The sequence below is a fragment of the Melampsora larici-populina genome (genome assembly GCF_000204055.1).
Source record: "Melampsora larici-populina 98AG31 unplaced genomic scaffold MELLAscaffold_47, whole genome shotgun sequence".
NCBI lineage: Eukaryota > Fungi > Basidiomycota > Pucciniomycetes > Pucciniales > Melampsoraceae > Melampsora > Melampsora laricis-populina.
In genome coordinates, this window is record NW_006768811.1 from 466,100 (window position 1) to 482,467 (window position 16,368).

General features: G+C 41.1%; 2 protein-coding genes across 2 annotated transcripts; both read left to right on the forward strand.

Annotated features, from left to right (window-relative positions):
* Positions 1-9,533: 9,533 nt before the first annotated feature.
* On the forward strand, positions 9,534-11,813 carry MELLADRAFT_117731 (uncharacterized protein; the record flags this gene model as incomplete). The annotated part of the gene is made up of 3 exons (XM_007414951.1): positions 9,534-9,681; positions 10,052-10,116; positions 10,571-11,813. A coding segment is annotated over one exon (1,146 nt), but the record flags the coding sequence as incomplete, so codon positions are not given.
* A 90-nt stretch (positions 11,814-11,903) lies between these two features.
* On the forward strand, positions 11,904-14,465 carry MELLADRAFT_50013 (uncharacterized protein; the record flags this gene model as incomplete). The annotated part of the gene is made up of 3 exons (XM_007414952.1): positions 11,904-12,042; positions 12,114-12,575; positions 12,641-14,465. The coding sequence occupies 3 exons, from the start codon at positions 11,904-11,906 to the stop codon at positions 14,164-14,166; spliced, it is 2,127 nt and encodes a 708-aa protein (XP_007415014.1).
* Positions 14,466-16,368: the final 1,903 nt, after the last annotated feature.

Sequence of the window (16,368 nt, forward strand, 5' to 3'; positions counted from 1 at the left end):
GAGTAAGTCCAATTGTTAATCATACTCATAGAAGCTTGTGATTCTTTCAAAATCATAATTTCACTTTTTACCATTGTTGATTGTGTCCATACTTTGAGGTCAACAAGAGTCACAAGAAAGACAAGAACCATGTCATGATATCCTGGGAAGTAAGAAAGTTTAGGGAAGCTTGAAAGAACAATCCTAATGGTAGTGTCAAATAGTGATTGTAAATAAACTTTCTCTGAGCCCACAATTTTTAAGAATCCATCAAGTTAGTATCTCTACTTATCAGATATGACGCCCATCTGTAGGCTGGTCATCAAAAGAACTTCAAATATTAAACAGTAATTTGAAATGTACCTACATGATAATGGAAAAGTCAACAGGACAGTTCACATTCAATTTAGCTTAACCAAGCCCCTTGCGCAGCCGCGTCCGCACCCTGGAAAACAAACTTCCTTCATCCCAATGAGCATCAGGTAGGATGGCCTTCTGGGGCCACTTTGAACTCCCAAACAAGATCAATCAGGTTTTGACTGGTTTAGAGTACGTGAAAGAGGGTTCTGCTTTCCCTCAAAAGAAAAAAACTGGTGGATATCATCAAGAAGGCCACAATAAGCCAAGTTGTCCTCCTTTTGAGATCATTTGAATATTATAGCAGTCATTGTGATTCAAGCCATTTGAGACAAAAACATAGATGTACCACTTTGATATTTCATCTGTACACCACATCTTGCAGTTGCCAACATTTATCAGAATGCCTTTTGCCGATCTTACAAAGAAAAAGCTCCATCCCTGCGACAGAAAATGACAATCAAGATGTTTAATCGATCAAGCAATCAAGCTCATTGATCATGTGATGATTTTTGCTTCATCTGATTTTACAATACAGCAAGGGAGGTATCCTGCAAGTGAAGGGGGGTGTCCTCACCTGAGCATCCTTAAAAGATTATTGCATTGTCAAGTGATTTGGTAGTTTTACTATTAGGGCAAAAGTTGTGTCTTCTCATAGTTTCATGATATTAATTCAATTTGATTATAAATTATTCTTAAATAATTGTCCATTATTTTTGAGATTATCCAATTTGACTCATAACACTACACTAAATGTAATCTTTACCGGGTGGTAAAGAAAACTACTGACATAGAAAAGTCCTGAGGCAACAGAAAGAGAGCTAAAAATCTGAAAAAATATGCTCCTTGTTCCTAGATGTTGGGGCGTCATGATGAGTATTTTTTTGTATTTTACACGCAGATATTGGTTAATGTACTAACAATAAAGGCTGAAAATCATCAAAAACCCACCTGTAACAATACCTGAAATTTGGCCCTTGATTTTGTAGACAGGATTTTGAAATCTTCAAACATCAATAACTTTTGCAGTTCTGAATCAAATAACTCGATTTTTGGTTCATTGAAAAGGTGAGTCTTTCCTCTACATTTTTCATTCAAACATCACATCTGTAGCCCGTCTGAAGAAGGTCCTACGGAGCTATGCATGCAGAACTGTTTGGACATATGTAGAGCATTCAAATGACTAGATAGCACCTTGCTGACATTATGAAGTGTAAAGGAGAATGGTTCAGCTTTTGAATGAACCACAAATCGAGTTATTTGGAGCAGAATTGCAAAAGTTATTGAAGTTTTTAGACCACAAAATATTGTCTTCATAATCATGACCCAAATTTCAGGTATTGTTACAGGTGGGTTTTTGATGATTTTCAGCCTTTATTGTTAGTACATTAACCAATATCTGCGTGTAAAATACAAAAAAATACTTATCATGACGCCCCAACATCTAGGAACAAGGTGCATATTTTTTCAGATTTTTAGCTCTCTCCCTGTTGCCTCAGGACTTTTCTATGTCAGTAGTTTTCTTTACCGCCCGGTAAAGATTACATTTGGTGTAGTGTAAGCTCATAATCAGAAAGAAGAAAGATAAGAAAATTCATGAATAAAATCAAAAATGCAGGTATATTAGATGGAAAATGGTTTTTAGGTCATTATCAGTGGATTTGAAGGTTTGGAGAGGTTTTATTATGCAAAGGAATAATCATAATAGTCATTAAAAACTTCAATCATGAGGATTGATAAGAGTGTGAGCATCAACTAAGGCACGGCTTGGTGCGTAATTCCATGAGCTGAGAGGATGTGTATAGATGTAAGAATAGGCTTATAGAGAGGGTACGCAAGAGCAAATCCTCGTGGGACTGAGTTGGGAAATTTGGGAAGAATTTACCACAACTCGAGATTCCCGCACATCTAACATTCTTACGCAAAACACAGCTCAGCTCCTCATAAGGTTTCGTGTTTAATTTCATCATTTAAAAAATTTACCACCCACCCACCCGGCAAAGTCGCGGGCGCCAGATTTGCAAGATGAGACCTTTTTCTCATTGACGCAAAACTGGAGGCCCGCCGGCGGCGCCCCCCCCGTACCTTATAGTAACATCAGACAGGGTGTTACAATAAGGGGGTAGTTGGTGAGTTATGATGATGTAAATAAACATCAAACCACAACTCCAGCAGGAATGGAGGGGAGTGAAGTGTTTCAAGAAAGAGGGAAATTTGAGGATGGCAAACAAGCAATTTACAGGATTAATACATATGTAATGATGTGGTTGAGGGATTTAATGGTGCCAAGAGCTTTTAGAGCAATATTTAAGGTTATTCTTATGACCTGCTTGATCAACAGTGGTATTATGACATAGAAGAAATCAATATCAGATGTGAAAAGAAGTGAAAATTGTCAAAAATGAAGGTTTTCAGCTAGTTACATATGTCAAAAGCTGTCAGATCAGGATGGGTGATAGCTCAATCAACACAGAATTTTCCATTTCACAATGTGCAGCCTTTGAGCCAATAGTAACAGAGCTTTTGTGAAAAAGTTATAAGCAATATTCAAAGAAAATGTTGTGAATTTTGACTTTTGCACTTATACATATGTCAACATTTACATGAAAAAAAGCTTATTTTGTCAATCTCTACATCTCAATAACTCATCAATCACACATTGGGAGTAGGTAATATTGGGAAAATCAATGACCAACATCATGAGATCTACACAATGAGCTATAGTAGTAAAAAATTGGACCTTTACAAAAAAATGTAATTTTAAAATTTCAGCTATGATATTTGGGAAATATCACCTGTATTCATCATGAGAAGATCTCTTCATCATTTATAAACATCAATTGATCAATTTCACAGCTTAAATCACATACATTAGGAATAATTACGTCATAAGATTACATCAGAGGGAATTTGAGGGAATTTTGACAGTTTTTGTTGGTTTTTGTGGCTGTTGACCATTGTAGTAGGTGTTATATAGTATCACAAGGCGGATTTTTGCTGCTGCTCCACTTTTTTCTCATGATTGTAAACATTATCATCTTTTCATCATTATAAACTTATTTTAATAGTACCTGGTCACTTAAGTACACCCTGTATCATAGCTATAAAGAGAAATTTGCTTTAGTGTTGTAGTGTTGTGACTAAAGTCTTTTGGGAGTAATATAAAAAAGGATATTGCACTTTTTCCTCTTAGTTATATGACTGGAACAGCACTATAAGTGGTGACAGACAATCAAAAACTGTGCTATTTCATTTAAACTTGCGCTTTTTGGTCCTCTGAAAGTCAATTGAGATATTTTTCTCTTTTGATACTTATCAGCCCTCAATCCAACAGCATTTCCCCGTTCTGATTGTCTTGTTTTAGGAGGGCAATCTTTGAACATCTTCTATTAGTATCTTATTGGTAGATTATCCCCTTCACACTCTGTATAACCCTTGTTGGATTATAAGTTCTACAGCATCCCTCAGGCTCCAGAGGGACTTTGTTAAGTGGACTTGTTTGGTGTGAAATCCGGCCACATCATATCTTGTTGCAGGTGTGTTACAGTGTCCAAAGTTTGAATAAGCCCTTATCAGGGAGTAACCAAAGGGTTGTGCAACTTTTTAGCGGCTACGGCTACCCACTACAATCCTGCTATATACATATGATGCCAAAATGAAAAAAAAACAAGTTTTGAATTTTATTTTTCCATCTATGGGCCCCCAAAAATTCATTTTCAGCGCTAAACACAATATTCAAGCATGTCATATTTCTGTGTAGCTTTTATGCTCTTATGAGATCCTGTTTGATAAGAAGCATATTTCATATTATCATAGGATTTGGTGTGACCTTTGCCATGCTTATGAAGGAAACTCAATCTACTTTAACCCTAACATAACCCACAGCACCCCCTCTTGGAGATAGTTTCCAAACTTCACACAACCCTGACCAAATCAGATATCCCCATCTATATTGGTTGTCAACAACACTCATCCGGCTCCTAACCTTCCTTCCAAGGCACCTTTGTTCCACAATCACCGCACCAATCCACAACACCCCGTCACCTCCCCTCATTGAGGGATTCTTGGATGTACAGACAGCATCTATCCATGGCTCCAAACCCCATACATCACATGTTAAGAGATATAAACAGCTTTACAAATCAGACATTAAAAGTGCTGAAAATCAATTATGTTGTTGGAAAACTCATGATATTGTTAGAAATATTTTTGACAGGACAGCTCACATCCGTAAAGAAGTCCCAGGGCAGTCCAAGGAAACAGAGTGAGAAGGATGTCAACCAACAACCCCCAGGTATGAGGCATTGCTGCTAAGATACTCTTACCATGCTCTGTTACTTGGAACCTTCTAACACTTATCATCCTTCTGGTTCCCAATCTGCTAGTCTATATGCAGGTGACCACATGAGTGACCCAGACATGGCCCATTTGACCAGCGTAAGCAGTGGTTTGTGGGTACTGAATTATTGGTCACCTCTGGTTCTGGTAGTACCCTTGTCAACAATAACCTCTGTAACCACCATCACAACCCGTATTTCCTCCTTGCTTCTTCCCAAACAGATTTTGCCTGCCTGTGACTCCATTCCCTAGGTCCTTAGGCCTGGCATTGATCTGGTTTTTTGATGTACTTGATACAGGAGGGGCATTGATCAGTCATTGTCCTGTGAAGAAGTTATAACCAAACTTTTCTTGCCCTGGAGCATATGAATTCCCTTCAAATTTCAGGCTGCCTGTAGTCTCACAATCCCATTTTGCCTGTCTCACCGCCAGATTTTGAACACCACAAGGTAGTTCCACCTTCTTATCCACTTTTCCTCCTCTTGGAATTCTTTTGTTTTGCATAGTTATCCTAGACTGCTTCCTGATTAACTGATTGAATTGCTAAATGGATTCCTGTACCAATCATCCAGCACTTATGCTTCACTAGTAAATGATTAACTATCTCTTTGTGTTCCAATATAGACTTTGCATATGCCTTATGGCCATACAACTCATTCACATATCTAGCCTCAAGTTTGCATGCTCACACAAAATCTCTGTAAGTCATCTGCTGTTCCTGGTCTCTTTTGGAGATACTGGCATTTAGTGCTTCAGTCTGCATATCAGCATGGTATTGCTTGTGTTCATCTTTAAAGAGGAGATTCAAAAGTTGATTGGTGTAAGTGAGCTGATCAAATGATAAGTCAGGGGTTGGGGAATGGAGTCACTGTCACTACACCAAATGTCATCTTTACCGGGCGGTAAAGAAAACTACTGACATAGAAAAGTCCTGAGGCAACAAGAAGAGAGCTAAAAATCTGAAAAAATATGCACCTTGTTCCTAGATGTTGGGGCGTCATGATGAGTATTTTTTTGTATTTTACACGCAGAAATTGGTTTATGTACTAACAATAAATGCTGAAAATCAACAAAAACTCACATGTAACAATACCTGAAATTTGGGTCATGAGTATGAAGACAATATTTTGTGGTCTAAAAACTTCAATAACTTTTGCAATTCTGCTCCAAATAACTCGATTTGTGGTTCATTCAAAAGCTGAACTATTCTCCTTCACACTTCATAATGTTAGTAAGGTGCTATCTAGTCATTTAAACACTCTACATATGTTCAAACAGTTCTGCATGAATAGCTCTGTAGGATCTTTTTTAGACCAGCTACAGATGTGATGTCTCAATGAAAAATGTAGAGGAAAGGCTCACCTTTTTCATGAACTTCACATCGAGTGATTTGATTCAGGACTGCAAAATTTATTGATGTTTGAAGATTCCAAAATCCTGTCTTCAAAGTCAAGGGCCAAATTTCAGGTATTGTTACAGGTGGGTTTTTGATGATTCTCAGCCTTTATTGTTAGTACATTAACCAATATCTGTGTGTAAAATACAAAAAAATACTTGTCATGACGCCCCAACATCTAGGAACAAGGTGCATGTTTTTTCAGATTTTTAGCTCTCTTCCTGTTGCCTCAGGACTTTTCTATGTCAGTAGTTTTCTTTACCGCCCAGTAAAGATGACATTTTGTGTAGTGTGTGTGTGGAGAGAATTTACCTAGCCAGAATAGGACAAAGTGAAGACAGGTGTATCGGAGAAAATTTTCCATAGAAAACATAATTGGAATTGTCATTTCTTTTTTTCAACAGATGACTGATTGTTTCTGATGAAATCAAGAGAAGAGATAAAAATGTTGTCCCTTGTATGGAAATTAGTGACATATAAGACTTGATGTTCAACAACCTCAATACATTTAGAGAATTTACTTAGCCGGAATAAGTGAAGTGAATATATGTTTGTTGAAGGATATTTCATACTGCAAAGGCACTGAAAATAATCTTGTATATAGTTGAGTTTTCACAAATATTAGCAAGAGTAGATATACCAATATTAAGACTATAGAAACTTTACTTACCACTAATTTTCTGCAAAAGATGAGGAAAGGAATGTGGGGACAAAATAAAGAAGATGTCACCATATACATGAGATCAAATTCAAGATTGATGGTTAAATGATTTCAGAGCATTTTATGATATCAAACCATAAACTTTGACAAAGAAAAGTTAAATGATTGTATGTATTGATGAGAACATTCACTTTACATATGGACATGGCTAGATCCTATAAAAACACATCAATGTAAAAAATTTGGCAAGCATTTTATATGGTAGTTTTATTTGTGACTGATCAGATTGTGATGTAGCATGCTGGGAGCTGTAAGGGTGAGCTAACAAAGGACACACTCCAACTTCAAACCAACCTCCATGTCACAAACTTGGGACTACATAACTTTCCTTGGTTCCTGCTTTTATCTATGGATTCACCAGAATGATTTGAGGTTGAGAAACTCTTACACTGTGGTGAAGGTTTTTGATCTATTTTAGGCCATAGGGTTTAGTTATCACTGGCCTGCACTTACAATATATTTGAACGTAATATCAGTCAATGTACATTTGAAATATAGCAAAATTGTGAAGGAATCAAAACCATGACATCTTCATGATTGATGAGGCATGGTTAAGTTTAAATTTTTGGGGGTACAAGGTGAATAATTTTTCATTATTGTAACTTTAAGTAGCAAGTAATGGATATCAATGAAAGTAAGTCTTGGACTGAGTAGAAATAGAACAATGCTAAAATTGAGCAGGCCACACTATGTATTTGAGCAAGGACTAAACTATTTCAAATGTTGAAGAGGCTGAAGATCAAAAAGAAGGCTGTGTAAACTGTGACACGAGTTCCTATGATGAGACTTCCTTCAGCTTGCAAAAAGATGAAATACACCAAGCATATCTACGGGGCTATGTGTGTAGTACTGCACCAAAACATATGAGTTCTCTGGAAGCAGATAATTGATCTCCTTATAGAATTAAAGTGGAAAATATCAATTATAAAGTATGTGAGGTGCTGATGAAAGGGCCGGAGGAAGGATAATATTGATGCATTGCTCAGCACGTGATAGTTTGGTGCGTCGCAAGTGTTTTATAATCCTTTCCTGATACGGTTGGAATGTGCAAGCAGCTCAATCAATCCATGTGTTTCTGACTCTTAAATATTTACCGCTGTTTACCAGAATCTCTGTTGTCTACTAGCTTTATCTAATGCTAAAACTATGAAGAATATTGCAATTTCGGCATTTGGAACCACACGGCGCTCTATTCTTGGGACACCCAGAGGAAGAGGAGCATACGACCACAAAGTCACGCCACAGGAATCCATGGGTCTTTACCCCAGTTGAAGAAGGTCAAGATGAATGGAAATAAGTTCCTCCAACTCTAGGCCTTGTCTGTAACTTCTTTGCTATGGGTCTGCAAGGTGCCCGAAACTGCCTTTTGAATCAAATCTCATATAGGTAGATACGCTGGTTGATTAAAAACAAAAGAGGCTCAAAGATCTAGCCGCTTTTCCACATCCAATAACACATAGTCTCCTGGTCATCCTGGCCACAATCTCTGAGGCATATGACAGGAAGTTGCACGGGTAGTACGGAGGAGACTGCCATTTGGAACAAAAGAAGAACAAATTGATCATTGATAGTGAAGCTGCAGTACAACGGGAACCGACGAATGTGAGCTCGGACTCAATGGGTAGCTCCAGTTTACTTCGGTGCATCCTGAGGACCCATGGGCCATGGCAAATCTGCTGAAAAGCAGAACCCACTAATTGGGGATCTGTGTATTTGTACCGTGAATGGGGTTGTCTGTAAACAAATATTTGAATTCGGGCAGGTGTCAAGAGAAAACCTTACTGATGCGGTGGGAGGGGGCGATTTCCGAACACATGAGGTTATCGATGAAGACTCAACATGATCGAATGTCGATTCAGATTGTCATCCAAGCGAGCCATAAGTTTGAAGCTCCTCGGATTTCATCAGGGCAAAGCTAGACGCCCAACCTGTTAGAGTCAACTTTCAGTCATCCAAATAATCAGACAGTTTGATTGATAATCTCTTGAGTTCATTAAGTTTCCTGGTACATGCTTACTTTAATGTGTGTTATTGTAGGATGTTAGGCTTGAATTCATGCTGGTGACGGGTCGGCAATCTCGTTTCCTCGCGGACTATCTCCACCTGTAACACTCGGATTGAGGCGGCTCGGTCGTAAGTATTTCATGGACTATATCCGTCCTCACGAGGTGTGATGATCGTGTAGATGCTTGACTTGCTTATCTTGATATGTATTTTATCTGATTAGCTTGATTGGTGGTGTCTAGAGGAGAAGCTATTCAGCAATCTGTAAAACCCTGCTCAATATCAACCTTCATGAACGGACTGAGAGCCTATGAGGGACGTGTGACAGAAATAGACCGGGTCTTGTGGGTTGGACGTCAACTTTGTCGCCAAGGCTGGGCACTTTATCGATGTTATTTGATAGATTAGAGTAACACAGTGATGATGATGGCCATGGTCAGACAAAAAAGAAGGTAAATCTGATTGATGAAGCCCTCCACCATGATAGCTGTTTGGAGATTTGGTCTTGATTGAAGGTTAAGCTCAGAGTTATATTCGCAAATTGCTACTTCATTCGAAGTTCCTTATGACTGGTATTTCCTCGTAAAACGTTACCTTGCCCTATGAATGATTACCTATATCCTTCTTGATGCGATATCCAGACCATATACATCCATCTCCATCCGCTTTTTTACCATTTTACAATTTTCTTCCGTCCCTCAATTTACTGACATGAGTCCAGCCTTCGACTTTCAATTACCCTCATCCTCTCCTACGCATCATCCGCGCCCATCCGAGCCTAATAATTCATTAGATTGACCACCATACCACTTTCCTTTGTCGATCACACTAGCAAAGCTGCCATTCATTTTACTCACTCTCTCGGCTTCGCTTTCCTGGTTTATAGGTCTGTTACGATCATCATAATGCGTGCGGGTTCTCGCCTGAATGTGTAAATAAAGTGATACGGAAGACCGGGGTTTTCATCACCTTGTTTTGACCGTTTGCCTTTCTTATACTCCTTACCACCTTCAATCTCTTCACCCCTTCGACCTCAACTTCTATCTCCATTCACGTTGGCCTTCGTCTGCCGCCCCACACGTGTTGAGTCCATTTTACTGGCCCAGTCATCATGTTCCGTTTCTTGTTGAGATGTCTGTCATGGCATACATTGTTTGCCTGCTTTTGAAGCAGCCAATAACATCCCCTTCCATGTTCGATCAACAGATCTGAAGTTTTCAGCAGCTGACGGGTGTCGTTTTTGAATTCGCTAGTAGGCCAGCCAGTGGGGTTCAACTTTGGTACTTCCCGAGAGATTGTCAATTTGGTCCAGGCGCAAACAGTTCGTATATTTATCTCTCAATAGCATACAATTTTTCTTGTTATTCGACTTGTCGGCTTTGCACCACAAGATATTGAGACGTGAAGTCACATCAGTCGCGTTCAATTGAACAACCTGATCCAGGCCAAATCTCGTCTTGAACTCCTGATGCATGTCATCTTCTATTCCCACCTCCGGTTGTGCTTTTGTTCCTTGATAGGTGCGCATTGATCTTTGTGCAGAAAGAGCAGTGAATCCGAACAAAAGGAATGCAGAGCCGTTTGGCGATCCATTGACAATAGGATTTCGCTCTATGTGCTTCAGTGTCTTACCTTATCAAAGTCACCTCCCCCGTCCATCTTTCTAACTTCTCTCTTGCCTTCTCGTCTAACATCTTCAATTCTCCATCTGATCTACTATATTAAATCGCTCAGATTCAAATCGGTCCTCAACTGTTTTCTTTTAATCCGCCTAGGTCTAATTTGCGGTGACCAGTCTGTTAAGGCAATTTTCACGCACGCTCGGCTCTCATCTGACGCACTTCACCTAAAAGGGTAATCCAACAGTCATCATGAACTCTGACCGGCCATCGTTCACAAGCCGATGGAAAGTACGAGATATCACTCAGCCCATTACAAAATCGGCACACGAATTTGTCCACGGAGTAAACCACCAGGTTTCTCATATTCTAGGCCAATCGGGCCGTTGTCCTGAACGTCGCTTCCGCGGAGACCAACGAGCCGTGCTGAATTCACCTAGTGGCCTGCCGTCCCCGGCATATGACGGGATGGCTACGCATGTTATTCAGATTCCATCTATGACAGACGCCGCCCTCTGCTATCCCAACTACACCCAGGACGCACAGTCAAGACAATCGGCCTACCAGTTCCCTATGGACCATTACGGGCCCGAGACACATCCTGACGGCTTTCACTTTATGGAAAATGGCTGGCAACAACCACAACACTCGACGCAGTATATAAACATGGAGCCTGAAAGCCCACCTCCATTCTCTCCTTCATACTCATCGTCATCACCATCAACACCAGTATTTCGTCAACACATTCCAGTCCGTGCTCATCAGTATCATCCAAATTTGTCATTCGTGAACCCACCCACCTCGTCAGCTGTGCCGCCGATCAGTGAACCCTTTCAAACACCTTTACACCCTCGCTTCCGTCCGCATTACCCATTTGCTCCTCATACTTCTGTAAGACCTTCAGGCGCCTTTCATTCGCCCGAGAGTCCTGGGTTTCCATCTATCTGTTCTCCGACCCACTCGGATCACTTTCATTCCAACTTTCATCCAAAAATCCCCCAGTATCAACATCAGTTTGCACTTCATTCTCACTCTCAGTCGCCATCATCCTCTGTGCCTCGCTCATTTCTAGCAGATCAGCAACAACAGAATCATCAAGCGTTTTTTGAGTTACAGCCCTCACCTGTCTTCAATTTGCACTCTACCAAACGGCCCCTCAACGTATCGTCAAATTCGTCATCCGGTCATTCTCATCGAACGCTCTTTTCAGCTTCCTCACCTAAACATCAAGTTCCCAATCGAATCGAGTGTCAAGGTTTATTTGACCACCTTCAACCTTTCCTTTATTCAGCCGATCCTTTCAGTTTAGAAAACTCACCGGAATTAAATAATCCTCACGCACTTGTTTTCCCTACCGCTAAACAAGAACTCGATCCAGATTTTCGTCGATTTCCAAAAGGTATGCCTTGATTATATAGAGTGTTCTGTGATCAGAACAGACCAAACTAATTGATTTGTAACAGGTCCCTCAGATCCAAACAAAGACAGAATGGGTAACAACAAGGTTAACGAGAAAAACTCCACCGCTTCCAACCATAATTTGGTAGGACACCGCATTGATGGCGGTAGGTTAGAATTTATGAGTGTTTTAGGACTTGGTGCCTACGGAGTTGTATATCTTGCTCGAGGTCAGTGTCATTTTCCGTTTTATTGCTCATGCACGTGTTACAGGATATTAACGCGATGTTTGGTTTTGTAGATCTTAACTCACCTGATATGCAACATCCTAGACTTTATGCGGTCAAAGCGTTGAACAAAGTCGGCCTCGATGCGCGTCAAAAATCGTTCCAACGACGCGAGATTGCCTTACATTCTCTTGCATCACCTCATCCTTCAATTGTAACGCTTCACGCCGTCATCGAGTCACCTTCTTGCATCTTTGTCATTCTTGATTATTGTCCCGATGGTGATCTTTTTGGAATGATCACTGATAAACAACGATACTTGAGCAAGACCGATTTGATCAAACAGGTCTTTATTCAAATTGTTGAAGCTGTCCAGTTTTGTCATCGACTTGGTATCAGTCATCGAGATCTCAAGCCTGAAAATATTTTGTGCAAAAAGGGTGGAGAAGATGTTGTCCTGGCTGATTTTGGGCTTGCTACTTCTGAGCGAACAAGTTCTGATTTTGGATGTGGTAGCACGTTCTATATGAGTCCTGGTAAGTTGGCATTTGACATTGACCACCCGAGTGTTCACTGATTCGACGATCAAACTCTTTTACAGAATGTCAAGGTGGTTTGTTCCAACGCTTGGGTTCATACTCAACTCTTCATAACGATATTTGGTCTCTCGGTGTGATTTTAGTCAATTTGACTTGTGGTCGAAACCCTTGGAAGCAAGCATGTCCATCGGACGAGACCTTCCGAGCTTACTTGGCAAATCCTGACTTTCTACGATCAATCTTACCCGTCAGCGATTCTTGCAACAAAATTCTCAAACGGATTTTTGCTCTCAATCCATTGGCCAGAATCTCACTTGCAGACTTGAAGACTGAAATAGCTAAAGTGGACACCTTCAACATGACAACTGAGGAATTGAGCAAGTCTACTAGAGCTACTCGTGATGCCGCTAGAGCCTGGAGGAAGGATGTGCCCGCCAGTCCCAAACCTGCACCACAGCCGCCATCCTCGTGGAAGAATACATTGACAAAGAAGACGAAGAAATCCAAGAACAATGAAGCTCATGCCCAACGCCATCCGATCCCAGCAGATGGTAGTGTGTGGGATCAACCAGTCAGATATGAAGAGAGTTCTTCGAGTAGCTCTGCGACCTTCTACAACAACGAATCGAATGATAGCTCACTTTGGAATTACCCCAACTCCCGACCTGCTCCCCGTCAAACTGATGCTCAAGACAAGCTTCGTTCGCCCATCAATGGTGTGGGTGCAGCTGCAAAGAATTTGGATGATGAGACACCTCGTATTAGGTTTGTTAGCCCACCTCAAACGCCCCGAACTCCCCAAAGAGTGCATGCTCAGAATGCAATCAGCGGACGAGTTCCAACCGGTCCCTTGGTTAACGCTTTCACCTCTACCTCCATCTCATCCAGCAATTCATCTTCTTCATCTTCTGGCGATTGGAGTAAGAAGCCCCGTAACTTCACTAGTAGATTTGGTGTGAGAAAGCATGTCAACTTTGTAACCCCTCCTACCGAACCTACTGGCCACACGACGAAGAAGAAATTACTCATCAAGCCCATGTCGTTCAACCGACCCAACGCACCTTCGCCTATTGTTCTTAAACCTTCTACTCCTGATTCTTCAGCATCCTCTTCGTCCTCTCGTTCCCGAGGACTTGTCACCCCCACTGTCAAGAAAGGAAAGCATACCACTCTCACTTTCCTCCCCTCAACACCTCCGTCGTCTGCTTCGCCCAAGTCCACCACCTTTGGATTTTCACGCAACCCGAAGAAGTTCTATGCTCAAGAGTTACCGCTCACACCGATCACCCCATCACACCCCAGACGTGAAGATGACAAGGATTGTATCACAGGACACCCTCCTAGACGTCGTATGAATAAGAATGGAGCACCAATCACACCACCCAAGAAGAAACACGACCCCAGCAAGTTTTCTCTCTTTAGTTCATCTGATGAAGAAGGATTTGAAGGAGTAGGAGAAAAGGTAGATGCCGATTTTGATCCGGAAGAAGATGATGACGAGGATGAAAGTTACCGGAGTAGTTATCCTGCTTATGCTGAATGGGCTAAAACTAATGAATCAGTCATTACTTCAGCTATCAAGGCATAGAAAGAAAGAGAGAGAGAGAGGTGTGTAATTGGACAATATGTATCGTGTAATGCTTTTTTGTTTGTATTCTTTCATCTTTACTACTAGCTGTTGTACGGTTTGTTTCTTTTTTTTATTTTCACTCCTTATTTCTGTGCGAGAGACGATGATGATGACGAGTATCTTGCAACTATCTGGTGTTTTTTTTCGATGATCGAACTTTTTCTCTTTCTCTGGACGCTTTTATCTTTTACTTTTTTGGCTTTACTAATGACACTAAAATATTGAATGCGTAATAATCAAATCAAAGAACCCGTTTCAAAAACAATGAGAGCGATTTACCTGAGATACATTTCGAACCTTTGTCGAAAGTTCAGAGGCTTTGTGAGTGGTGACAGTATACCAACGTGGACAAAATGTTGTTTGCTGAGCAGGCACTAATTCTATTTATGAAAGTTGTGCATGTTTAATGACCTGTTTGCACCCAAACCTCTAGGCCACATCCATGCAACGTTATACATCAAGTTATTCAGCGTTGTTTGCAAAAAGCTTGACGCTTTGCTTTCTTGGCTCATTTGACCCTATTTTTGCTCTGTGCTGATTAATTTCCTAGCTCAGCACTTTGCGACATATGGTGAGCAAGCATTCGATACCTGCCGAGTTACAAAACCATTCTATGTATGGTCTCGCTAGAGTGTTCATGTGATGCAGCATCTTGACTTTGTTGGTTTAGGTGTTAAAGTGAGGTCAAAAACAGTCTACTCTGACCGCCACCGTCAGCTGAGCCCACAGTCCTCCCAAGAATGCTGAGGTACCGATCGGGTTAAGCTGATCGACCACTCAACCTCAAAAGCATCTCTGTATTAGCCGTGTTCAAACATAACCGGGTTGCCCAAAGACCCGGTACACCCAGTCAATTTTTACACTGGGTTTGCTGGGAACGTGAAAAAAAAAACATTTCAACCTCTCCACATTCCCCTCTTGATTGATCAAGCCACCATGCCACGCAAACAGAAACAGAAAACCAGTAAACCCCCTCTTAAATCCAACAAATCAACAGAGCCACATACAGCTATATCGGCATCAACCACCAACACTCCAATTGATTCTCTCAGCACGGTATCTTCTAACTTCACGCCGGGATCGACTTTCCCAGCCTTTCAAGGTTCACCCTCGGCTTCCCTCTCTCAAGCAGACTTGATCCCATTGGGGCAGGTTTTGGCTAGCTCAGCCACATCAGCACCTTTGATCTCGACTTCGCCTCAGGGTTTGATTTCCTTGCCAACAAACACCCCAGCTTTGATCTTGAATCCCGCTTTGTTCACACCTGTTGGATCACAGCTGACTGCAGTCACCCCTATCAACCCGATGAGTGAACCTCAAGTTGAAAAAAAAGGACGCGGACGACCTAAGAAACCTGTTAGCGAAGAGAAGCCCACTCAATCCTCATGGTTTGTGGACGGACCTGACGGCTACTCTGACATGGACATTGTTGCATTGTGGTGTGCTGAGTTGGATAACTTCAGTCGATGGAAAGAAGCCATTCCGAGCAAGATTGCTGTAGCTGCTATCTTGAGTGATCATATGGCGCAGAAAAATCGTCCTGGTCGATCACCAAGAGAGTGCAATAAGAAGGTATGTACTTATTCTACTTGATTAGTCATGTTCAGGTGTTAATATTCTTCGTATCCTTTTGTTTAGATCGAATGGCTCGAAAGGAAGTTCAAGGAAGGGTGGCAACATGTTAAATCGACTGGACAGGGGGTTCTCGACAATGAAGATCACCGAGCAAACTTAAAGGAGATGAAGTTGTTATCAGTTGTTGTCAATAGTGATGGTGAAGAGGAGATGGTTGGAAAGATATGTGATAACTCACAAAAGAGAGGCCGTTACCGAAAACCTCTCAAAGGTTCACCTTTAGGTATGTGGTTGTTTGTTAACATTTCCGAACTGTGGAGCTGATACAGTGGTGGATGTATGTAGATTATGCGTTAGCAACCTGTCCTTGGTATGTAGTCTTGGAGGGTGTGATGCTCGAACGCTCAAACATCATACCCGAAGCGACTCACGATACCCTAGGAAACACGTCATTAAATTCACTCAACAACCTTGATTTAATAGACAACAACATCGATTTTGTAGATGATGATGATGCTGATGGCGAGGATGGCGAGGATGGCGAGGATGGCGAAGATAGTAATTCTAAATGTGTTCATGTGGCAT